Source organism: Mirounga leonina, unplaced genomic scaffold, assembly GCF_011800145.1.
Source record: "Mirounga leonina isolate KUSES-001 unplaced genomic scaffold, KU_Mleo_1.0 Mir_128, whole genome shotgun sequence".
Classification (NCBI taxonomy): domain Eukaryota; kingdom Metazoa; phylum Chordata; class Mammalia; order Carnivora; family Phocidae; genus Mirounga; species Mirounga leonina.
Window position 1 is genome coordinate 9,046,052 of NW_023270320.1, and position 27,334 is coordinate 9,073,385.

At 42.0% G+C, this 27,334-nt stretch overlaps 1 protein-coding gene across 1 annotated transcript in view; it reads right to left on the reverse strand.

Annotated features, from left to right (window-relative positions):
- UNC5D (unc-5 netrin receptor D) overlaps positions 1 to 22,689 on the reverse strand; it is a 559,949-nt gene extending 537,260 nt beyond the window's left edge. Inside the window, exon 1 of the mRNA XM_035004059.1 lies at positions 22,587 to 22,689. Within this exon, the coding sequence (XP_034859950.1) occupies positions 22,587 to 22,689 (103 nt within the window). The remainder of the gene's footprint in view (positions 1 to 22,586) is intronic.
- Between the last annotated feature and the right edge of the window lie 4,645 nt (positions 22,690 to 27,334).

Sequence of the window (27,334 nt, forward strand, 5' to 3'; positions counted from 1 at the left end):
CAGACCCCTTCCCCCAGGACTGTTAAAATTTACTGTGCAGGTACATAAATTTAACACTGTGCCATCGCCTACAATTGTCCCCTTACATCATGAAGGAAATCTGGAGAGTTTTCATTGCTGTACCTTGGAGGTATTATTTGTACAGGTCGATAAAAAGAGATCAAGAAACCCAGGTAACTATAATGAGCCCATTTTTATTTCTGCTAGCACTGGTTTTATTTAGTTGCATCAGATATATTCTTGCTAGAGATATATTCGGCTTCCAACACTGGGGGGAAAAAAAGTAGCTGAAGTGCTTAATTAAAAACATCCTCCTTCCCAAACCTACCAGCAAAATGAAATTTCTAAACACTCCCTATTATTCAGCACTAGGAAACAATAACACAGAGCACTTAAGATTGTTCCCATCAGAGTTAAGAAAATAGGTCTGGGGGCACCTGGGTGGCTCAGTCGTTAAGCGTCTGCCTTCGGCTCAGGTCATGATCCCAGGGTCCTGAGATCGAGTCCCACATCGGGCTCCCTGCTCCGCGGGAAGCCTGCTTCTCCCTCTCCCACTCCCCCTGCTTGTGTTCCCTCTCTCGCTGTGTTTCTCTCTGTTAAATAAATAAATAAAAATCTTTACAAAAAAAAAAAAAAGAAAATAGGACTGAAAACCATTTCTCCCCCCTTAATAAGAGCAACAGTCCATATTTTGCACCAGTAATGAGCCTCCACTAAACACGCGCGTGCACGCATGCGCGCGCGCACACACACACGAATTATTGTTAAGCCAGGTTCTATTTCCCTTAAAAGGAAGCGCACAAGGATGAACACTGAGCCCTCCATTGAGGAATAGCTTGCCTGGCTATAGCATAATAAACTGCTGTTTACCTTTTGGATTCTATTTATGCCACATGCACATTGTTCATCATTATTAAATGATCCTTTTTTATCTTTCTATGACAGTTACATATTTTAACAGGTGACAGTTTGCCTTTATAAACAGCAAAACACTGGTTTATTAGTATGCTTGTGTGGCATAAAATAGAGTTCATTTTTTACTGAAATAACTGGAGGAAAGAAACATCAATTGTGCACGGTTCTGAATAGCTCAATGGGTATAGAAGGTACTGGCAATAAATTAAGATAGGTGTGCTTTATTTATGAGTCTTCGGTATTCCTTCACAGTCGCTACTGTGCGTGAATTTTAAGTGGCCCTTTGATGGGCAAGTCCATATGAAGCAGGATCATAAACTCTTACACAGGTTCACAATTAATTGCTTCTCTGTAGTAAACTCAAGGAAGAGTGTAACTCTACCACTCAGAACGTTCTCCCTGTCTCCCGACTCAAGCAGTGCAGGCTGTCTTAGAAGAGAGAGGGAGAACGAGAAAGAGAGAGTGTGTCAGAGTCATTACAATACCACGGAGTCCCTGAAATAGCAGAGTGTGTTCCTTACCAGCTTTAGACTCTAGCAAACCCCAACCCAACTCATTCTGGCAATGTCCTGGGTGTCTTCTTGGAATGAGGGTCCGGGGCAATTCCTTGGCCTGCTGATTAATGCTGTGACCCCTGGGGACCCAAAGGAAGACACCATTTCTTGAAAATAGCATTTAAGAACCTCAACTGCCACAAACCTTTATGCCATTGTTCACGTGTATATTTAGTAATAAACATAAATAAGTAAAATCCTGCCTGCAGATAATACTTTGTGGTATGTGCTTTGGGGAGAAGACAAACAACCCATCTAGCACAGAATGCCAACAGCCAGCCCTGCCAACAAAGCCTGAGTTAGTAGATCATTCCGATAGCTGCTCTAGTAAGCACCTCATTGGGTAAAATATGGCCCTTTTCGAAAGATGGACACCCCAGAGGTGTCTACCGTGCACAGGTGTGGTGCGGGGAGAAGAATGGGGCCCGGCTGGCGGCTCAGTTATTTGTTTCTTACCTGACAGGTGAACTGTTCTCTCTGTATTTTCGAGGAGACATAACTATACCTGTCACTCCGAAGGCAAAACTAGCTCAGGAATACCACTGCCAAATTCCTGACGGTTATGCTTTCATTTTCTGGGGTCAGAGATTTGGCGAATCAAGGCCGAGGAAGGAAGCAGGTGTTTTCTCCATTAAAATCTTGAGGGACACCACTTATTTTATCTTAGCATGAGCCTGGGGGGTGGGGGCAGGAATAAGGGCTGTTTCTTCTCCAGTAGGTTAAAAAGGAAAAAATTTAAAAAAAATTTTAAAAATCCCAGCAACAGAGAAAGCGGTTGTTAACTCTCCTAAATACGCATTCCACTCCCCTTCTCACCCTCCTTACCTCGTCTACCTTTTTACCCGCGTCCACACACACGGGCCCAGAGGATATGTCTTATACATGTTTTCATTATAGCACTTAAAAAAAAAAAAAAAAGATCAGTCAGCTTTTTGCACTCCTCTCTCTCGCTAAAGTTGCTTCTGCCCTTTGAAAATATGAAAGCCCTTGAGTGATTTTATATTTTCAAAGGGTAAAAGTGCTAAAGAGCACTTCTCTATTTCAGAGAGGAGGAAAAAAAGTAAATCAGACTGCCTGAAGTGTTCACTTGGAAAAGGTAAAAATGAACTACCAGTGTGATGGGGGCAGCCACGAAGCCTGGAGTGGCGTATATATATATAGCACTCAGGAGTCCAACGCTGGAAAACACAGCGCGAGGTATTATCTCTGCCCAAACCTTTGTGGTGTCTGTTTCTGAGGGGAAAAAACACTCTCGAACTACTACCGTGATGATCCCAAACCTGCCTACCTAAAATGCATCACTCAGCCCGGGGATCATTTCCTCTGGGTATACTCCCACTTCCAAAATTTGGGGGGGCCAGGGTGTGGAGTGGGCCCCCCCTGCAGCCAGAGCACCTCGTGGTGTCTCACTCCCTGTATTTCCCATAATGCCTTGTAAGGTTTATTCTAGCATCTCCCGCAGAAGACTGTAAGACTCTTGATGGCAGTTGAAGTAGTTTTTATTTCTAGATCCCAGTTCCCAACACAGTGACTTAAACACAGGAGGGGGAGTAATAAATATAAATGATTATGTATCAGAATTATTTTAAGTCCTGTGCATATATTAATTAACCCTCAGAATATCCGTATCACCCATCCCCATTTTACAGGGAAGGAGACTGAAACACAGAGAGGTGAAGCCGTTTTCCTATGGCCACACAGCTAATGAGTGCTAAAAACTGAATTCTAACTCAGTCTGATTCTAGGAACTGTGTGCTTTATCACTATTCTTCATTGCCTTTCAAAAATAATATATGCATACAGTAAATATACGCAATTGTTTTTTGGAAGAATTAAAAAATTCAGATCCACCATTTACAATATGCATGATCCCAAAAGAGCTCATTTAACATCTTCTAATTTTATTTCCTTCTCTGCAACCTCAGTTTCCTCCTTTTGAGAACTAAATAAAAAAAGGCCCTGCAATCTGGCTAGCACCATGCATGGGTATGCTGAATACACGTTCATTCTCCTGACCAAATACCCACCAATGGGACGAATTCTCATAGTGAGTCTCAGGCAATAAAAGCCCAGTTAGAAATGCAGGCAACTGATTTTTACCTGAGGTGATCATTTGGTCTATAATATTACCAACTATTATCAGTTCCTACATCAACTCAAGCACCATCTTTGCCCAAAGCAAGGTCTGTCATATATAACGCAGACTTCATGGCCGAGAGCTTACTGTTGCAATTTTCCCCTGATGTAAGGGAAGCATCGGCCCTGAAACAGCATGGACCATGCAAATTAGGGCCCAGTCACCAGCCAGCAGAAGACCAGTGAAGCGGGCTTATGGGCCCACCAGAGCCCCAGAGAGGCAGACTCCATCATTTCCATGCTTGCTGTTTCCTCTACCAAAGAGGAAAACAGGGCTGGTGTTCAAGGACATTTACACATTAGGAAAAACTGTAATTGATAAACTGCTGATACCAAAGACAATAGCCAAGGACAGAACCAAAAGATAGATTCCAACACACATTCACTTAGGGAATGGCTACCATACCTGGTAACTAAGAAGTGGCTGGGAAAACCAACTCTAGCTGGCTTGCAAAGGAGTATTTTATCCAAAGAATCTCAGACACTTGTGTGAATCTTCATTATAAAGTTGGAAAGCACCTTGATATGATACAGCATACATGTATTAGAGCTAAATTGACCTGGGCTCAAATCCAACCGCCCTTCCACTATTACAAGTATGGCCTTGGGAAAGTATATTTGAGTTTTAATTTCCTTATTTATAAACAAATAATAATACCTACCTGACACAGTTATTGTAGGAATTAAAGCATATATATGTCAAGCATCTACCATAATGAATGGCAAAAGCAGTCACATGATCATATACAATTAGCAAGCCAGAGCTCAGTTAACACACAAATATTCATTGTAGCTGGTAACTATTCATCCATTCATCTACTCATTTATTCCATGAATTACTAAAATGTGCCAAACCACAAGTATTTGCAAAGATTCAGAAAACAACAAGCCTGTCACCAAGGTGTTTTATATGGAAACATAAACAGACATTCAACTCCCTACACAGACAACCACCAGCTCTGAAACTCTGATACCATTACAGATATGCACATATTGGGGAAAACACTTCTGAGTAGATTAGGAATTTAGAAGCTTTCATTTTGGAGGTGAGGAATTTAGCTAAGGGAGGTGCTGGTGGTGGTGAAGGGACAGATGAATTGAAAACATGTTAAGTCACAGATTGCCAAAAAATATGGTATTCAGATTTTTATTTTCTACATCTTAATTACTTCAGATGCATTTTATTAATAAATCAGTTTAAGAAGAAGGTAAGAAGGGGACTTGGCAAAGACTAACTGCTCTAATCTGAATTAGTTTTACCTATGAGAATTCCATATAATTGTTTGTTTCTAGCCAAGAAAAGAAAAAAAAATACAGAACATGAACATGAGTGTACATATTGATGATTGCTCTTGGCTACCTAGGGATAGACTTCACCACAACTGAGACAGCCTTCATACACGTAAGAACAATATATTCTAAACAAATATATCCCTATTTATCTCAGTCTACAATAGTTAGAAGAGCTCATATTAGCCAAGGTCTGACTCATCCTGATGCTGAGATAAAATCCATACGTGGTAACATACCAGGTATAGAAAAACCATCCTTCAAAGTTATCTTGGGAGTGTTAAAAAAAAAAAAAGAAAAAAACTGTCTTTCTGAATTCCAAAGCAGTAACCAAATCACATACCATCCTCATACTGAGAGATAAAGAAATGATTTCGTGGCCTTTTCTCTAGTCAGCTCAATGAACACAAAGCACTACTATGTAAGTTCTCAGAAGACACTGCTGTCAAGGGTCCTGGGGCGCTACAGTTACAATGGGAGTGCCCAGTAGCTCGGGCCAGGTTTTGAAAAGTAACAAATGCGTGCTATTCTCACATCATCCAAAGCACTGAAGATATGTCACAGGGCTACTCAGAATCTGCTACCAAGAAGTCAACATTCTGAAAAGATAAGAACAGGAACTAAAGTATTTGGTTTAGTACTCAGATAATTGGTTGTTCCTCTTTCAAAATGGTAGAGACAGAGAGGAACCAACGGGGATTTACAGACTAACTAACAGAGGCACCGTGAGGAATATGGCTTCTACCTGGAGAATTCCCCTGAGTGGTTATTTTTTGGGTATCTACTGGGATTTTGTTCTCTTTAATACTTTCCTATATTTTCAGATTTCTTCTAATATAATAAACACATGCTTTCAAAATTATGGGAAAAAAATACTTTCACCTAAAAGAACTACTTATAGTAAGTACAAATAAGCTCCCTTGGGCTCCTTAGTTGCATTCATCTAACCATTTAGCCAACTTGTGACTTCCAGGATGGAAAAGAGAATGCCAGCTCCTGAAACTCCCACTGCCCGCCCTGCTGGCTCACTGACTTAGTTTCCCAATGTTCTCCTGCCTGGAAGCTCCCAGCAGTGAAGGAGACACTCAGGAGTTCACCTTCATGACTTGAAACTAAGAGCAAGTTGGAATGCTCACTCCAGAACTGTAACCATTGCAGGGCCATCCCTTGAACCAAAGCGTTATTATTTGTAGCTGGTACCCTCTTATCTCCATTCCTTTTCCTATAATTGTCCTCTTTTTGAACCTTCAACTCAAATGCCTAGGATCTTTAAGTTCTCTTCTGATTATATAGATTCCCAACTATACAGCATCATTCGCTCAAAAACCCAGTGTGCTTTCAGCCTAGCAAAGCTTCCCTAACGTGGGACCTCTGAATACTTACACCAAGTTCTTTAGCTCATTTAGACTACTGTGATAACAGTTAACATTGTAGAAATATGTTATCACTCCCATAGGTTTTGTATTTTATTAGTTGGGGTAGCACAATGATTCTATCAAAATGAATTATACACCTAAACGGTGGAATGACAGAACATATTTATAAGCTCACATGAAGGTTTTGGTTTTTTGCATGTCTCCGTTCTGCAGTCAGAACATCTTGGAAACGTAATGTATTCCAAACATGGCTCTGTGTTAGGTGTTGAGAAGATACAGTAAAAGAGAAAATTGTCTCTGACCTCAAGTGGTAAAAATCAAAAGCAAGAGAGACTTATGAGAAAGAACTAGAATATGGTCTCATTGGTGCAGTACCAGAAGTGATGTCAAGGTATGGAAATACAGCATTCAAGGAGGAGAACTTAATCTCCAGGAGTGGGGAAAATTCATGGATAGTGGTCCATGAGGACAGATTTGTTAAACAAGGGGAAGGAACAATGGCATAGAGATGTGAGTTAGCACAGCATGCTTAGGAAATGCCCAGTGTCTGGGTATGAAATGAATGTCATTGTTGGCAATGGACTCAACCAGTCTAAGAATCTTGGACCTGCCACGTATATCTCTTCACCTTTTTTCCAGTACCTTCATATTAGTTCATACTTCTGGACAATGTCTGATAGTTCAGTTCTTTGCCTATGGAATATATAATGAAAGGTGTTCTGGAATAAGTTCAAGAAAAAAAAGTCAAGGATCCACCAAGTTGTGTGACCCTGGGCACTGCATTTAAATTCTACAAATCTCAGTTATCATCAGTGGGCAAATATAATGAGATTAACTGGATAGTATCCAAGAGCCCCTCATTTACAAACCCCACTTTAGTTCAATGATTTATCAAATATCTGTTAAGTAAAAGACAGTATTCTGTCCAAAGGTATCAAAGATGAATAATCATGCCTGCTATCTAAAGTTCACATATAATAGGGAGCAAAAGAGAAATGAATATACCTAAAATAATACACAAGGTAACATGTGAGAGGTATAAGTAACAAAATGCCCAAGACAAAGGAAATCGTGGGAGTAGTTCTGAGGCACAGCAAGGAGTCCAGTTGAGTAGAAGGTACATGAAGAGACAGTAGGAAAAAAAAAAAACAGAAAGTTTTGTTAGAAGTGTTCTGAAGACCATTTAATGCCAGACCAAAAAATACCCATGTGTATATGAAATGTTCATATGTTACAAAGATGACATCAGATATCATTAGGGAAAGGAGGGACTTCTCAAATGGTTCTGAAACAACTGATTATGTGCATGAAAGAATGAAAAGAAATCTCTAACTCAAACTCTACACAGAAAAAAAGAAATAAAAATGTATCCTAGGTGGATTAAAGGCAAAAATATGAAAGACCAAAGTATACAATTTAGGATATAGGAGAATGTATTTAATTACATGTAGGAAGGATTTCCTAAGCACAACACAAAGGACCTAAGCCTAAAATGACTGAAAACACTGATTGTACATGAAACATTGTTGGGGATATTTATTACTTAAATAGAAAGTGACATGCTACCATTGTAAGAACTCCAGCTCCCAAATAATAATGACTCTTGGGTAAGATGCAAGGGCCTGTAGCATGCCTCCAACATACTGAATGTTAAAGGACAATAAGTTCTCCCTGGCAGTGATTGCAGCAATTGAAAGTTATATTTTCATATCTAGTATAGGGATGAAATCGCCCAATATTTTTCTTTGTAGCAAGTAAGGCAGTTGGTGAAGACTCAGAAAATGGATTATCAGGTGAGCTTTCTGTACAGGTAACTGGATCCAAAATGCGTAGAACCGTTTCAGCCATTTTTTCTGCTGGGGTCTGTAGAATTCAACCGTTGATGGAATCTTTTTTTGACCGTTAGTGCCAACATTTCCCAGAAGATGAGCATTTACAGCTTTACATTACATTACATTACATTACATTAAAATTGAAACTAAAGTTCATGAGAAAATAACAAAATATTCAAGTCATCAGAAAATACCATAAAGTAAAAAAAAAAAAAAAAACCTAAAGAAATTTCAATCACACATAATACATTAAGGATTTTATATATGTATATATAAAACATGTATGACACATATACACTTAAAACTACTACAATTCAATAAGATACAATAATAGAAAAAATGAGCAAAAGACTTGAGTAGCTGTTTCGTAGAAGAAATATAAATGGCAATGAGGTATACAGAAGAATGTTTAACTTCATTAGCAATCAGAAATATGAAAATTAAATCCATGCAGAGATAATCATATTATAACCCACTAAAAATGAGCAGAAACCTCCAGGCCTATTAATATCCAAAGGTGGTTGATGGGAAATGATAAGAACTTACATTTTACTGAAAAATGATGTGGCATTGCCTGGAAAATTTAACATGCTTGCCCTCTAGGTCTTAGTGATCTCCTCTCAGGTAAGAAACACTTGAAAATGGGTACGATGAGGCATGCATAACAAAGTTCCTAGGAGCACTTTTCATAAAAGAAAAAAAATGTGAACAAGCCCAAATTTCACTGACAGCAACATAAGTCAATTATGGCTGAGTCACACCACGGAATATCGTATCTGAGGGAAGTGAATCAACAACAGTACATGTAATAACAGAGATGAAACACAGTCTTGTCGTGACAAACAACAACTGCTGAGAAATATGTAGACTCTAATTTAAATACATCTCCAAAAGAAGCAAAAGTAAACTGTGTTTGTGTCGAAGTACATACATACTTGTTTAAGCTATTTTTTAGAAACAAGGAGATGATGAGCACAGAATGTGAGCCATGATTCCTTCTGAAGGAGGACCCGAGCGGTGCATGATGGGGAGGAACACACACAAGGGTCAAGTGTTGACAGCACCCCGCTTCTTATGTGTGGTGTTAAGTGCACAAATACCCAGTGTAATTTGATTTTTTAAAAACTATTTATTAAAACAACTATTTATTCAGGGGCGCCTGGGTGGCTCAGTCGTTCAGCGTCTGCCTTTGGCTCAGGTCATGATCCCAGGGTCCTGGGATCAGCCCCGCATCAGGCTCCCTGCTCAGCGGGAAGCCTGCTTCTCCCTCCTCCACTCCCCCTGCTTGCGTTCCCTCTCTTGCTGTGTCTCTCTCTGGCAAATAAATAAAATTAAAAAGAAAAAAACTACTTATTCATACGCAACAATAAAATCACAAAATGTCTAACAGTTTATATTTGATTTCACAGACAAATAAGGAACCATTGGCAGTTGTGAACAGGGCAATACTATTAGAAACGCTTGTGGTGAGAAGATTTCTACACCAAGTTGCCTGGAATGGCTATGGTGTCCCCGCCTACCTCTCTGCGTCAACAACAGTGGGGCTCCCTGGGACTTGACCCTCCACTGTATGTAGGAGGAGCCACCCTGCCTATATCCTTCAGACACCAAGACTGGCACAAAGATACTAATCCACTCATAAATATGACTACTTATCGTGTACATCCTGGGCCTAGGAGACGTTCAATGACGCTTCAAGGGGATAGGAGCCCTGTGCTTCTGTCCAGAAGGGAAACATGGTACAACCTCCAAACTTGAGTCCTTAATGCCCAATCCCTCTCATATAATCTTATCCCTTTTAGTAATAGCCCAGGGGTTGCCTCCTAGTAGAAGTCGAGCTTCTCGACTTGTGCCAGCATCCAGTTACACTCACGCAAGTCATCCGGGATGCAATGTGGAAAGATGTCGCCTGACACAGAAGGGGAGGCAAATGGGGCATGGTCACCTTCAATCCCTTACCTTTTGCTGGGACAGTGATTTCCAAATCACTTCTCTAAATTTTAAAACAAGATCAGAGTCGACATTTGTACACAATCAATGCACCCATTAAATCAATGGCTCTCAATCTTGCGTTCCCAAATTGAGAATCACCTGGGGAACTTAAAAAAATACCAGTGGGTCATCCCCCAGGAGATTCCGACTCGATTGCTCTGAGTTAGAGGCCCTTGCCACAGCTGGCTGAGAACGTCAGAGAGACACCGACTTCATCACTTAAATCACACACATATGTATTTCAATAAACCAGGGCTACATTAAACATTTGGCGCTCATCTTTCCATCTACTGTTTCTCGATAAAACTGTTTAAACATACTTTAAACTGTTAAACATCAGTTTGAAACTCAAAAAAAAAAAAAGTTAATGTCAACACACCTCCAAAGTACCTGCGTAGGATTTTCTCCCCCATCCTGGCTGACAATACTACAGAAGTCTGCCTTTCTGCTGGGTTTGAAAAAATAGCATTGGGTGATGACCAGGGATTTGGAGATCTAAAACCTGACCACCATTTCCAGCAGCAAGAGCCTTCACTGACAATTGCTAAAAAAATAACCAAACCCGGGGCACCTAGGTGGCTCAGTCGTTAAGCATCTGCCTTAGGCTCAGGTCATGATCCCCGGGTCCTGGGATCGAGCCCCGCATCAGGCTCCCTCCTCAGTGGGGAGTCTGTTTCTCCCTCTCCCACTCCCCCTGCTTGTGTTCCTGCTCTCGCTGTCTCTGTCAAATAAATAAATAAAATCTTAAAAAAAAAAAAAAAAAACCCTGAGTATTTTCATACCTAATCTCCAAGAATCAGAAGTTTCCTAAACCCTGTGTGTTTAACACTTCCCCAGCAAAGTGGCTTGGATATGAATCATCAACATGATCCAGTCACCCAAGTTTCCAGGCTCCAGCACAATCACGGAGATTGCTTTTTGCAAGTTATCCTGGCCTTCGGAGGTGCAGAATTCACTTGAAAATAAGGAAAAATAGGGACTCCATGAGAAGCAGCAACTGAAGCCTTCAAAATTATACCCAGTCACTCTCTTTGAAGGCAGATTTATAGCCTTTTGAGGGTATCACTAGCATACGGCTACCAACATCAAAAGCTCTCTTAGAAGAAGCACAAGTCAAACGCTTATGCACATTTGAAATCTGCCCCACCCAGTGTCCTCAGAGTGCCCAACCATTACATCCACTTGAATAACCACCTCCTAATGGGCCCAGCGGACCATTCAAACTGGAAAGTGTTACCTTCTCACCACACCTGAAAATCCAGCTTTACACAGGGAAAAATGGAAATTGGAAGTGATTTATTTATCCAGATAAGAATAAGAGCTGTGTGGCAAATACCACTCTAAAATCATATCCTTTGCGTAAAGCGTAACTCACAGCACTAATACCACATAGAAAATGCAGTTACTATAATATTCTTTCCTGTGTACAGGTTTTTAAAATAATGACATTTAGAAAGTATTTAGGACCTACTAGGGATTGACTGTAGTAGATCCTAAATACCAGTTCAGTATTTGTTCATACTGGATACACTTATCACCAAGGATGCAAAAGTAATTGAGACAAAAGCTTAAGACTCACCCCAAATTTCCTCCCAACATGAAACAAATCCATAATGGAAACACTTTTTATGATATTAATTAGCTCTGCTACACTGAACTAACCTGAGCCCCTCAAATCAAAACCCTAATGTTCTCTAAGAACTGAGCCAAGAAGAGAGATCTATATTATTTCAAAGGTATTTAGAAAAATATAAACATTTTAAATAAAAGGAAGACATCCTTTAACAGAGAGGAAAAATGATCAATAGTCTTTAGTCTTCTGGTATTTCTTTTGAATTCGTTTGTGCCTCTATTGATTACTTCTGTTATTATAGGCCCAGAAAGGAAAAAAGGTAAGAATGACATTGAGAAAGTGAAGATCTGGATTCATGGATGAGCACCGACAGAAATGACCTATAAAAGTCAAGAAAGCTACTTTGCTTCTCTAGACTTTGGTTGTTCACATAAAAATTTGGGCTTTGGCCTAGAAATTTTAGGGTTCTTTTCAGTGATATAATTTTATGATTTTCCTCTACAGAATTACATAGAAACTCGGTGATCAAATTAATGTTTATGAAACATTAAATGGATGGCCACGTAAATGCTTTCTATCTCCTGCTTTTAGGCAGTGCCCCTCCACAAAGCTAGAAGAAGCTTTAGAAGCACAGCTCAAACAAAGATGAGTACTGAACATGAGAAATGACTGGCTCCCGGATCCTTTCAATCTCTTCATAAAATACACCAAGGTCACTGAGACAAACTGGAAGTCAGAGTGTTCTATACAGTGAGTTTTGTTTATCAAAGGCGTTTTATTACAATAATGTGAGAAGACTTAGAGAACCTGGAAACATAAAATTTCATAAATCTGGTTTCTATTGGAAAGAAAAAGTAAGTCACTCTAGCAACCATAGGCCTCTGCATCCAACTGAGCAAAAATGAGCCACAGTGGGGGCGTGGGGGGTTCCTAACTCCTTCAGCCATTTTCCATGCAACCCACTTCGGTTGCTAGAGTTGCTCGTGTATGCATTAGTTTACAACCACTGATTTAGGAGAAACTGATACCTAGAATTAAATTTTTTATGGTGTTGGTACCTTCCTCAAAATGCTTCAGCCAAGGCTTACCAGCATCATTCCTGAAGTCCCACTAACTTGTCCTGAAAATTCTACAGCCACAGCATTTTTTATTGAAGGTTTTAATATATATTTAAAATGCCAAGAAATGCTTCCCAAAATGATAAAAATACTGTGAAGAACCAGAGAAGGAAGTGACACGTTGAAGCACCTGTGGTCTCCAACTTCCCAGGCTCATCACACTGCTTAAAGGAGAAGGGAATTTTTGAGAAGTCTTGAGGAAGAAACAGACAGGGGGGCCTGGGTTGAGCACCCAACCCTTGGTTTTGGCTCAGGGTCATCATGACATTAAGCCCCATGTCAGGCTCCACATTCAGCAGAGAGTCTGCTTGAGATTCTCTCTGCTTCCACGCCTATGCTCACACTCTCTCTCTCTCAAATAAATAAATCTTAAAAAAAAAATACAAAGATTTGGGGGTTAGACGAGAGATACCATGGAGAGAGAAACAGAGTACCTAAATTAAGAAGTCAAAATTAAATCGACATCTCAAGTGTTATTAATGCCATTTAAATTAATAGCACAGAACTTTCATGATCTAAGTTTACTATAAGGATGATACATGACAGTCTAATATATAATACATACGCAGACACCCATGCATTAAAGCACTTATCACCTTGACAATTATTAATAAATGGCTTTATAAGTGATGGTCTTCTCTCCTGCAGGATGTGATATGATAGTGCTGTCTTTCCGCATTGCCATTCCAGAGGTTGAAATGCATCTTAAGCTGTCTGTTAAAACTTGAGAACATAAATGGGTTGTGTGGGTTTTCTTTTTTTGCTTTCTTTTTGCCCCAATGTAAAAAAAAGACATTAATGACAAATCTTTTATTCAGCTTTATTTCTTTAAAGCAAACCCCCAAATACATCCCACCCACACACCTCACACTGACAAAACCTGTGAACCTCCTGATTGTTTTTGTTTTTGTTTTTTCCCATAAGGGAAACAACTTTGGAAATCTGATGCAATCAGTGTAGCTTCTGGTCCCAAGACTGAGGGAGATACAAGCGTTGCTGGTTTAGATGCAGGAGAGTTAAACTTTTTCCAGCCCCTCTCAAATAGCTCATAAAATACTTACATTTGCCTGGCAAAGAATTTTATTCGGTGGTCTGTATTTTTTGGGCCCTATCTCTTTTTAAAGACAGGCTGGAAAATTCTTAAAGACACATTGATGAAAATTGTTATTGGAAGTCCAATTGCCTTGTGCCATGGCACAACCTTCAAGTACAAATTTAAAGACTTTTTTTTTTTTTTAAGATTTTATTTATTTATTTGAGACAGAGAGAATGAGAGACAGAGAGCATGAGAGGGAGGAGGGTCAGAGGGAGAAGCAGACTCCCCACCGAGCAGGGAGCCTGATGTGGGACTCAATCCCGGGACTCCAGGATCATGACCTGAGCCGAAGGCAGTCGCTTAACCAACTGAGCCACCCAGGCGCCCACAAATTTAAAGACTTTAATCTTGTTTTACAAGTGTACACAGAAAGAAAAAATACAGCACATACACTCAAAATTAATAATAAAGACAATGTATTTAGAAAGCCATGAAGATGGAGGAGCTAGTATTCTATTTCTAAAAAGCCTGGCTTATTTATAATGGCATCTTTAAAAATAAAACCAGAGAACTAATTTGTGATTTCACCTACTTTAATGAACACCTTCATTCCTTAGATTAAGAAAACGTTATTGCTTATCAAGTTCCTCAGAATATGTGACATACAACTTACTCCATACCACACTATGCCATTAGCGATTTATTCACAATTTTACTTCCCTCCAAGCACTTCGGACACATTTCCCAGGCAGGGCCATTTCTGTTTATAACCATGAGAAACATAACACAAACAGACCGAGAAGGCAACACAGGTATCATCCAAAAATTTTATTCACGTATTTCTCCTTCCTCACACATGCTCACGCATCCGCAGCCCTGTCTCAAGTGCAACATGAGCAAAATGCTGTTATCGTCTGGCTCAGGTCTAATCAATCCATCTGGTAATAAAATAGAATTACATGCTAAAGAAGTCCAAAAGGCCCAGAAACCATTTGGAGACTCAGCTTCTAGGCCTGGTACTATTTACTGCTACCTGTCTGGCCTTGGTTGAAGAATCTCTAAATCTAATTTTATCATCTGTTCAAGATCAGGGTGGATGTGAAAATACAAAGCAATCACACTTGTAAACATCCCTTAAAAGTGCCAAGTTCCATGCAAATGAATGATTACTCAAAACAGTCATCCATGAGAGTATCACTCTTATACTTAACCATCTTTTTAGAATAGTCTGTCTAGGAATGTAGGCTTTCCAACCTATTAAGGGAAAACATATATATATATAAAACCCTCATACAGTTATTTAATTCTTTGGCAATTAAATTTCCCTGAGTTTATTTTATCACAGTATTGAATAAGTTTTAGAAACTTTCACCTAGGGGCGCCTGGGTGGCTCAGTCGTTAAGCGTCTGCCTTCGGCTCAGGTCATGATCCCAGGGTCCTGGGATCAAGCCCCGCATTGGGCTCCCTGCTCTGCGGGAAGCCTGCTTCTCTCTCTCCCACTCCCCCTGCTTGTGTTCCCTCTCTCGCTGTGTCTCTCTCTGTCAAATAAATAAATAAAATCTTTAAAAAAAAAAAAAGAAAGAAAAACTTTCACCTAAATAGTATTTATACCTTAACATAATGTGGTTGGAGTAAAAAATATTGGTTGGTGTATGCTATTGGACAATGACTGCCAGGGGCTGGGTGAGTAACAGTAAGCATAATGGGCCCTGTCAAGGAGAGATAACTAACTACCTTGCCGCAGAGAAAGACAGACCCCAAACACGTACACGATGTTCTGACAATGATAATCCAGCTGGTTGGGAAGCCTCAGTACGCTGTATGAACAGTGCTCTGTTTTGGGTTTTTTTTTATTTTTTTGGTTTTTTTGAACCAACTGGTTTTACTCTACCTCTTACTTAACTATGGCCTCATTCTCTCATTATCTTGAATTCCAGATCATTTCAAGTGCAGGTCAGTCAAGAGATACGATAGAATGAAGGTGATTGAGAGGAGTAGAAAAGCTTCTTATTTAATAAAAATCTGACTTTGGGCAAACAGCTCAACTTCTGGGGGACTCAGTTTCCTCTTTATTACATGCAATTAATTAGATGCAAACGTCAGTCCTCAATTACTTCAAAATAGAATTCAAGACTTTTTTTTTTTAAGATTTTATTTATTTATTTGACAGAGAGAGACACAACAAGAGAGGGAACACAAGCAGGGGGAGTGGGAGAGGGAGAAGCAGGCTCCCCACTGAGCAGGGAGCCCAATGCGGGGCTCGATCCCAGGACCTTGGGATCATGACCTGAGCCAAAGGCAGACACTTAACAACTGAGCCACCCAGGCACCCCGGATTCAAGACTTTTCAAATATTGCATCTGTCTTTACAAATGCTGGAAGAAAGACAATTTATCATCTCAGAATGGAGCTCCTGAATGTGTTCGTTTTATGAGTGGCTGCATGTTTGTCTGAGTTAAAACTGACATTTGTGTTTACCTAGTCTTCTATTGGCATTTTAAAAATAGTCTTACACTGTATTCCACTTCATACTGGCTTGCACGTGAAAAACAATATTGAAAATACAAACTCTGAATTACTATCACATGTGGCCCTGCTACTTAAAGATGGATGGGGTTCATGGATGGGGTCATCTAGAAGCTTATCAAAAATGCAGAATCTCAGGCCCCTCCCCAGACTAACTAAATCAGAAGGTGCATTTTTAGGAGAACTGCAGCGATTTACATGCACATTAACATTTGAAAAGCACTGATTTGTAAGTTTCAAAGATATTACCAGCGAAGCTTCCATAACCCATGATCATTTGGTTTCCCCTCCTCTCCTCATGGATTTTATTAAATTAAATTCAAACAAAGATGGTAACTACTAAATAAGTACTGTTGCTAGCAGAAGCCACCAATCCCTTTCACACTACTTCCAACAACACATGCACAAATATATTCAGAGGCAAATTTCTCATCCAATATTTAGAAAATAAATTTGCTTTTATACTAAGTTATCAAAATCTGTGAATGCTAGTACACACAACATAGCTACGCTGGTGTTAATTGAGCCTTTGAAGTATGCAGGATGATTTCTTCCCATGCCTGCCTGCCAACCACCTACCTTCCGGAATTTCTGCAGTACCACTTTCCCTTGGACTCACCTGATTTGAGAAATTACAACGTTTGATTTTAGATAACAACAAAGCATCTGCGAAATTCATTCGTATTCAGGCTCCGCATCGCTGCAGTGACGTTTACCCTACATGATTCCTCCTAGCCTTAAAATGCCAGCTTGGGTTGGTGGGATATCTGCGCGCCAAGGTCTCTCTTCCTGGGGAGTAAGGCTCTTTCGCACTTTATGAACCAGAAATTTGGGGACAGAGAGTCAGAATCTGCATTAAGTGAAGCTGGCCTTGACCTCACTTGGAAGACATCTTTTGTTTTTTCAGTTTCCTTATTTATGAAGAAAGGAACTGGTCATAGAGGAAGTATTCAGGCCTCGCCTTACTCTTGTCTTGTTAGAAACAGTATCGGGAAATACTCTTGAGTCCTGTAGCGGTCCGATATACCGGAGAAGCATCACACAGGTGGGCTGTTTCTACTTGAGCCCCAGAAACACAACCCAGGACTTCTGCCCCTAATTTCTATGTCGGTGAAGTCGGTGGGGAGGGGCAGGTGTCGAGCACAGAAGACGCGGTTCACACCCTGTCCTGCGCACCCACACCCGCTTTCGGAAGAAATACTGCAAAAGCACAGTGGATTTCTAAGGCAGTCCAAAGTGAATACATTAACATCGGCCTAAGTCTGAAAATTATCTACGCACAGCATGAGTATGCGCACAATAAGGCCCCACGATGCAACGTGGCACAAACAATTAAAAGTTCTTTCCAAAGCGGAAATGCAAAATAGAACGAATACCTATTTTCTGTAAATGAATCTAGCCATCTGCCTCGAAAGAGCTGCAGGAGTACCCCAAACAGCAGAAACAGCAGCCTCTGGTGTTAACAGTCTACTCTCAAATCTCACGCTCCACATTTCCCCGGCAAACAAGGCTAAAAATACAAGACATGCAACCAATAGTCTCTTGGGATCTGCCATTCCATGGATGGCGTATTCAATCAGAGTAATATTTTCTGCTGAAATTCAAAATTGAAAAAAATATAAAGCAAGCTATCATATTAGAAACTGGCGTTCAGATTTTTAACTGTGAATCCAATCCCAAAGAATATTAAGCTGAATGGTGAGAGGGTGGTTGTTTTCATACAACATAAATCTCTGAGATTTATCTGAATATATTTATAGATTTATTGAAGCTACTCCGAATCTCTCTACAACTCTCACAGTGATAGAGAAATTTTTTAGTCCTTTTGTCACCAAAATATAAGGGTCACTTTATTTTTGGCATAGTTTAGAAAACGGTCCTTGTTGTAGGCTCTGGAGCAGGACAGTGTAGGTTCGAATCCAGGCTCCTCCATATACTAACTCCGTGACCTTGCACAAGTTATTTAATCCCTCTTTGCCCTTCGTTTCTTATATTAAAAATGAGAATACAACTCACCTCAGAGTGGTATTTTAAGGACTAAATGAGTTAACATACGTAAAGTGTTTAGAATAATCAATGGCACACACTAAATACAATAATTGCTATTAGTATTTCGCACTCAAGGCTACAAAAATGCCTTCTCTGAAGGAATAGGCAGAATATAAAGAGCGGTAGCAACACGATGGTAAGTTCTCACGCAAATGAGGGGGGTGAGCTGGTCAGGGTCTTCGCCTAGAGTTTGCAGCTCTCATTACAGGAAAGTTCCCATTGGCTATTCAGTCATGCCATTAGTTCATGAAGGTATCAGAAGGAGTAGGACAGAAGAGAAGACAATGACGTGGCTGCTCAACTGGCACTTGCCTCAATATGGGATTAGGATTAATGGCAAAAGTGCAATCAAGAGGCATCCCCATTAGGACTTTCTGTGAATGTGTGTGCCTGTCCATTACGGGGACACCTGTATCCCCACTACCAACTTCTTTAAGAGGATGTTACAGAATACATCTTTCTTTGTAAATACACCTGTCTTTGGGATTAGATGTGAATGCATGTAGCCTGGGTCTCTAGCTGTCACATTAAAAAAAGAAGAAGAAAAGGCACAAGGGAGTGGTACCAAACATTCACTAAATCCTGTACAACTAATTCCTTGAGAAACCTTTAGAGTTGGCAACATTTTAAGCTGGGTACTATATATAGTAGAAGGAGGACAATAAAGTCATTGAGACGATAGAGAGAAAACTGCTTCCCTAACTAGTAAGACAGCAGGGTCTGGAACTACCTGACCCACCCAGTCATACAGTTCTGAGAGCCCAAGGAGGATTCCTGGCCCCTGCCACCACTTACAGAACCATACACAGGTCACTCAAAGAGTGGGGAAGGACATTTATTTTTCATAGTGAGACCCTGCAAAAGAACAGCTTTCTTTCTAAGGGCCAAATGAGAACAACAAATCTCATCTTAAGAACTAAGATACTCGAAGACATTTCTTGAGCAGAAAAGAAGGTGCCATGGGACTGTTCAAGCTGAGAGCACAACCCAAGAGTGAGAATAAGACAATCCTGGAAGGAAACTGGGAGAAAAGACACTTTCCTCATAGCACTCTGGAGGACAGTTTTTTTGAGGAAAAGGAGCAGAACAAGAAAGGCCGGCGGGGGGGGGGGGTTGTTGGGAAGGAGGCAGAGGCATATAAAGTTCATTAAGAAGGAAATGACTAAAGATTTTAAAATGTATGAACCAGGTAGATAAATGGATTTAAGTATGTGTAAACCGTCTGACCCTATTATGCCCAGAAAATAAATGTGTACTTCTCTTGCCCTTAATGCATTACTATAGCTATTATAAGGAAGATGTCATTGTCCGGGACATTTTTTAAAGCAAGGAACTTTGTGGAAGTTTAGCCTATCTAAGATTACCTCCCTCCCTGCCTTTAGATGAGGATATCTTTATGTACAGTATCTAATACAGGAATCACAACCAGATCTACAGCACTACTCTTGTTTTTCAAAGAACAAAAACAAATCAACATGACAACACAATGTGGATTCAATTAGCACTTGGCAGGTCATGAATAACTTTTAAACAACCTTCTTTTAAGTTGTAAAGTGTTAAAATATACAGTAATCATGGCACCAAAGTGCCTTCCTTACAGTGTGCCAGCAGCCAGGAACATAAATCTGAAAAGATAAGTCATGCTTGCAAAGGAAGGAACCAGAACTTTGCTCCTTGGGCCATACCAGTTTCTACAGGCAGTCCCTTGTCCCAAGTTATCTTCCCCTTCCAGTACGTTCATTTAAAGCCAATTACCTGAAATCTCCCTCTGATTTTCAGACGGTTTTACATTAAGTATGGAGAAGAAAAGGAAAAAAAAAAAAAGTTGGTGCACTCATCTTGCAAACAAAGCGTAAGTCATTATAAAGAAAATGCTACTGAACTGTTAAATATTCTTAGATCACAAAGCAAACGGCATAATTCTATATCCCCTGTTGTTGGGGGGGGGGGGCAGAATACCTTGGTTCAAATCAACATGAAAAGGCTTGCAAAAAAAACCATTTCCTTGGATAAAGAACAACCTAGGGTCAACCCCACAGAGTCTGGTGAGACGACTCAACAAACATGCCACAAAGTTCACCTCATCTTGCTTTTAATGAACGGGCACCTTCCCAAGCTGACAGAACTTAAGGAACATTGAAACACACCCTTTGTTCTGAAAACTCCCATGGTGCCCACCTGTCCAAAGCCAGATGCATGCAGCTTCACAGGTTCCAGAGCCGGCTTACGACCCATTCCCTACTGAATCTCGGACAGATGCTAAGGAATGGTCTTCATACCCCCACAACATAAAATACTACAAGGGAAATATTAGGCAGATTTACTGCTCTGCTCCATGTGTCTTGAACATTACTATGATCTGTGCAAGACATTTTGTTGTAAATAAGCCTGCCGAGTGTACAGTATGTTTTCTAGGAGACCTTTAAAGAACAGCTTGCAGACAAGAGGTGCTAGCCTTAGTTTCACAGCCAGCAAAACTCCATCCAAGAGGCTTCTGGCATTTCCCCACCTCTTGTTTGGGGCTGGCTTCCAAGGGGTCAGTACATGGAGGCAGGCACTCTTAGGTATTTCCACATCAAATAGCAAGTGGGAATTCAGACATTTAGATAATTTAGAAAGGAAAAGGCTTGCTTTTCCCTGTAACAGTGTATTAAAAACAACTCAGAGCAAAGTCAGCTTTGCAAGAAGGCATTCTCCATAGTAAATTAAATGGCTGAAGCTTATGCTTCTTCCAGCAAGGGAAACAACTATGCTTCACCAGAACCCAGAGTGTGCAATCACGAGGCTCATTTTTAAACCTTTGCTGCTTTTTAAAAAGCCTGCTCCACCAAAAACAAAACCAAAAAAAGGAAAAAAAAGTTTTCAGGAAATTAAATGCAAACAGTCAATGAACAGGATCATAAAACAGAAAGCCTCTTATCTACCTTTTTCTTTTTTTTTTTTAATTCTTCATTCTAGGCACCCTGACTGCTTTTAACACACCGTTAGCTTTTATAAAAATGAGATTGTGTTGGTTCTTTTATGATCGTCGTCAACCCCTTCCACCCTCTTCTGTCTCCCGGCTACCATTATGTTCAGGATAGCCAAGAGAGTAGAAGGTGAGGTGGTCAGCTCAGTCCCCCTCTCGCCAGACAAGCGATAGGTAAATTATTCAGTGCAATTACGTATTCTAAAACCTAATGGATGGCACACAGGGAAGGAGAAAGGTAAAGATGGGCAGGAAGGAGAGGCTTCGGGATTATTTCAAAGGTAAAGCCGTAATACTCAAACTATGTGCTGAAATTGCTTCTGATCATCTTCAAAACAAGTCGGCGGGATTTATCTTTAACTTGATGCTCACGGTTCTCGTTCACAGGGGAGGTGAAACCAGTTGCGAAATTTCACTCTACTGGAGTCCGGAGGATCCAGGAAAACTGGGTTTACGTTTCAAAGTCAGCAAGAAGCGGCGGTTTCCCCGCTGCTCCGTGGAGCCCTGTCCTCGCTAGCTCCCTAGCCGGAGTAGGCACCCGGTAGCGGGAGGAGGCGCCGGGTGAGCAGCCTCGGGACAGACGCTTACCCCGGCTCGGCACCGCAGGCGCAGCTAAACGCGGATGGTGCACACAGCTCTCCCGGGCTCCCGCACACCGCGGCCTCCTCGAAAGCAAGCCCAGTGCTGTTTAGGTCCTCGGGCTAGTGTCGCCCGTGGGGTGCCAAGCTCAGCGGACTTTAGCTTGGGTGCTGCTCCCCAAAGGAAAAAAGCGCCCTCTCCATTCAAGCCCACCCTACAGAGACTCCCATCACCCCGCCCCTCTCCCAGAAACTCTCGGACACCACTATGCGCGCCCACCCGTGGTCTCTCGCCTTGGAGGCAAGTGGAGAGGGCAGGGGAGAGCGAGACTGGAGCGAAGAAGTGGGTACTCCAGTCTGCAGCAATTGGGGGAGGGCTCGGAAAATGGAGCAGGCGATGGGCGTCAAGGGGTAGGGGCCCCGATCACAGCAACCTGTAGGATTGCAGCTGATCGCAAACTTGGGGTGGAAGGCAGTGGTCCCCTCCGAGGTCCTCCGCCCGATTCCCACCCAGTGGGGTCCGCGCGTAGAGATGCAGGGCGCAACTTGGGAAGCCAGCGCCATGGGTGCGGGTCCCGCTCGGTCTCGCCATCGCCCCCTCGCCTCTTCCCCAGCCCCGCCGCCCGCTCCGCCCGGCGCTTACCTCGGGCAGCCGCAGCCCCCGCCGCCCAGAAGCAGAGCCCCAGCCACGGGAGCCACCGGCGCGCCCCTCCAGCGCCTCCTCCTGCGGCGGCCGCTCTCCCCATGCTCCTCGCCCCGCTCGGAGTCTGGCTCCTCTTCCACGCCCCGGGCGCCCGGGAGAGGAACGGCGAGCTGGGGACCGAGACGAGCGGGTCCCGGAGGTCTTCGGCGAGTGACTGGTCCACGGCGGCTCCCTACAGCCCCCGGGCAGGGCGCCCGGAGCCGCCGCCGGCCGGGCACCGGGAGCCAGCACGCGCCCCCATAGCCTCCCACGGCGGGGCGAACGCTCCCGCCACGGCCGCTGCCGGAGCCGCGCGTCGTCCCCGCAGCACCGCTCGCCGCGCTCCCGCTGCTGCCGGGTCCGGGACTACGGGGCGGAGGCGCGAGACCGCATCGCTAATGAGATCCCCGCGGCCGCCCCTTCTCCTCCCCTCCGAGCGGCAGCCAATGAGCCGGGCCGGGGCGGGGCGGCGGCGGGCCGTGCGGGGCGGGAGGCCGGGAGGCGCAGGTGAGCCCCGCGGCTGCGGCACGCGCCCCCGGGTTCCTCCACGCTCCGCAAATGGCCCCCGCTCGCGGAGAGAGGAAGCAGGTCCGGAGCCGGCTCGGGTACGCGAGCTCACGCTTACGGACGTGAGCGGCGCCGGCGGGCCTCTTGGAGGCGAACGCAGCGCGGAAAGATGTGAGCATCCCCGCAGCCTACCTCGGAGTCTGCCGCTTCCGCTAAACCTCTGTTTTGTTCAACTTTGAGCCCTTTCGCAGTCCTGCCTCTCCTGCTTCCATTTTTTAACATCAGATCAGACAGCACTCCGTACATGTTCAAAGAAAAAAGAAAAAGCCTTAAATACCAAGTGGGGAAAAATAACACTAGAATAAATCCATTATTATAACTATGCTAAATCTGCATGCATAGAAATAAAGAGGTAGGGAAATTACAGTCAGGGGTGCGTTAACGGGTATGTGATAGATTTTTTATTTCTACCTTTTTTTTTTTTTTTTTAACTTGTCTGAAAGCTTCCTCATTTCTGACGTCTCCTGGTTTTGTTTGTTTTAATCTGGGCCCTGGGAATTGCCTTTCTTCTAAGTATCAGGGAAAGTGAGTCGTGCTGGCCTTTGTAACAAGGAAAGAAGACTTTTTCTTAAAAGTGTGGTTTATTTTGAATAACCTGTCAAATCTTTATTTAACTGCTTTTGAAAGTACTCATGGTTGCCTCTTATTCTTCCCTCCGAAGTAGTAACTTAAGAGAGATTGCCTTAGGCCACACCGTTTCAGAGCAAAGAACACACCTGGGGAGTTGGCCCTGAGTCCAAGACTCCATAGTCAAAGCACGCACCATCTCTCCCAGTAGTGAGCCCCCAAAATGGTGCCAGAACTCAAGTGGTTAGAACAGTTTGGTTGACCCCAACAGAAAATGAAGTCTTGGCTCAAAAGAAAACCTTCCCGACTGTTCCCCAGTGCCCACACTCAACATTGATACGAGTACTTCTAAAAAAAAAAAAAAAATCCATCTCTCTCTTGCCAAAGTGCTACCTGCTCCCAAACACGTTTCTGCGGAGAATAAACAGTTTAAAGTGAGGTAATTGTTCTGGATGAGGTAATTGCGTTAACTCGCTTTCTTCTGAAGAAAAAGAGGATAGGAGGCAGAAAGATTGATTCCCTGATAAGCACATATGCCATCCCTCTCCTGAATGCCACCAGACCTGTGAATGTCGGGGAGAGGAGCCAATTGCTTCCTCCAGTCTTCTTGCAGCTCAATAAAAGGTTTGGGTCCTGGTCAAGAAAACCAAGCTCTGGGGAATGAATGCTTCAAAGCAAAGACTAATGTGGGGCTGGCTAGGGACTTGCCTGAAAATCTCTTTAGAATCTTGGTAGATGAGTGTTTTGTCCTTTTCCTCTGAGAAGGTGAATTGAGAATTAATCTACCAAATATGCTTTACCTGTCTTCTGGAAAATAGTCATTCATCCTCTGACGTTCCGTATTCTTCAAGACTACGTGGCAGTTCTATCACAAATGAGTACTTTCTAAAAAAAAAAAAAAAAAGGAGGGGGGAAAAAGAAAGAAAAAAGACTAACTATGTTTCCAAAATAGTATTTAAGTATTACTACTGTCCCCAGAGGGGAGCAAAAGTAAAAACAATTTTATTTTTAAAAAATATATCTGGGAACTAGATGAGCTAATATTAGTTAATAATTAAAGTAAAATTGCAATGACAAATGAGACAGGAGAGAAAATAAGAAACCTGATTGCATACCCTGTTCAAGGAAATGGTTGTTTCACATATATATATTTTTTTTCATAGCAGAACCAAATCCTAGAATATAGGTACTATTATCCCTTTTTGGCAGGTAAGGAAAGTCAGGCTGAGTATAGAAGTGATTTGCCCAAGATCTTATAGGTAAGTGTGCAAACATCAAGAATGAGACATGAGTTTGTGTGTTTCTAAACCCAAGATGAAGGTTGAGTTAGTATCCTTTCAATCAGATGTTCCAGAAATAGATATTCCACCTTGTCCTCCTCAGTAGTATTTAGCTATTGAGTTGGGAGAAGTTGGATCTTCAGTATTACCCCCACATATTACACATCATGTATGAATTATACATGACATGTTAATTAAGTTCCATATATTAGAATATCCTGTATTAATCTAATTCTGGCTATTTTCAGACATGTATGAATTGTATTCCGTTCCACTTGGAGAAATAAATTGAATAGTCACTGCCCAGGATCAATGTCTCCAGCCATGAAACAGCAGCAAGGCCATAGTAGAAGAACCAGCCTGAAAATTGGGACACCAAGGGACTAGGGCCATGACATTGCCAAGGACTGGTTCTGTAGCCTGGGGGCCAGTCAACATCTGGTTTCCATTTCCCCATCTGAAAAATGAGAGTATTTGACCAGAGAATTTTAAGATCAATCCTTTTTAAAATCCATCATTTTCAACTGTGGCATGTTATGATTTTGAATACTCAGTACAACCAAATCAGAAATCAAGCCACCTATTCTGGAATTGGGGCAATTATGTAACAAATGCAAAATGTGTTCTAGACAGATTATTTGGGATGATAGCCACCCTAAAGTTATTAGCTGTAACCAAGTAATATTAATTCAGTGAACAGACTTGGTAATGTTTTCCTCAATTCTTTGTTGCTTGAATTGATTATGCCTATTTTCTAACACTTTATACATAAAGATAAAGAGGTAGAACGTTTCTACTCGCATTGCCTTTTGGCCATCTTTAGCCTAACTAGTCTCAAAAATAGAAGATGTTTGAGTCAAATCAAACTTAGGGGAGATAGGGACTGGGCATAGAGAGATCTGTCCTTCCACATATAATGAATTTTTTTCCAAATATAATGATTTTTTTTTTAAATGGCTTACTACAAGTCCTTAGGCAAAGCTCTGTATTTGTCTGGGAAAAGGTATTTAAAGATTTTAGCCAACCTGCTTGGTGTAAATAGTAAAACTCCAAGGGAAGTTAAAATAGAAACATTCTACACGAGTAAGGGGAAGAATCTGTTGTTCTACGATTTGGGGAAGGAAAAGGGGAGCCAAGGGGTTGGTGGAAAGCCAAGACCTGGCTAAGATGTGGCCTTTCTCCTGGGAGCTCCCAATCATCTTTAAGCTTACAGAGGCAAGTGAATTTATGAAAAATGGTGAAGAGATTGTAGTTTGCATCTAGATTACTAAAGACAAAACACTCAGGAGAGATCAAAAAGACTTTAGACATGGAAGCTTTTGAAAAGTGTGGAGATATTTTGGGGCTGTCCTAAACCTTAGACCTGCGTTCTTTTAGGAGCAGGAAGTGCCTCATTTAAAATCTGAACAAAAGCAAGGTGTCAGAAGTCAATGAGATCAAGACCCTGGGGAACAAAACACAGCTGTAGCCGAAAGGAGAGGAAATGGCTTAAGAACACTGAACATTAAGGCTAAGGGCAAGAGGGGCACCTGGGTGGCTCAGTCCTTAAGCATCTGCCTTCAGCTCTGGTCATGATCCCAGGGTCCTGGGATGGAGCCCCGCATCGGGCTTCCTGCTCCATGGGAGGCCTGCTTCTCCCTCTCCCTCTCCCCCTGCTTGTGTTCCCTCTCTCTCACTGTCTCTCTCTCTGTCAAATAAATAAATAAAAAATCTTAAAAAAAAAAAAAAAAACTAAGGGAAAGAAGGGGCCCCTGGATGGCTAAGTTGGTTAAGTGGCTGCCTTCGGCTCAGGTCATGATCCTGGGGTCCTGGGATGAAGCCCCACGAAGGGCTCCACTGCTCAGCAGAAAGTCTGCTTCTCCCTCTCCTTCCCCCCTCCCCCGCTCCTGTTCTCTCTCTTTTTCTCTCAAATAAGTAAATAAAATCTTAAAAAAAAAAAAGACTAAGGGAAAGAGGAGCTGAAAAGAATTCTGCAATATATTTGTGCATCATACTTTTACCAACCTTCTGGATTCAACTGGCAATTTTAGTTAGAACTGCTCTAAGAATTTCTAAGGTTTGTAGGGCCTTTCTCCGCTGCACACAGATCCTTTCCTAGGCATGGGTTATAGAGAAAGGGCAGTCTTCCCACATTTGGGATGTTAACACTGTGGCCTCCCTCCTCCCAGAACCTGACTACTGTTTCTGAAGACAACTATTTCTAGCTCTGCCACTCGCAGACTTTTCTGATAAAAGCCACCATTTCTATTAATCATACAATTATGATAATAAATAGGGAAGACCAAAAATCAACTG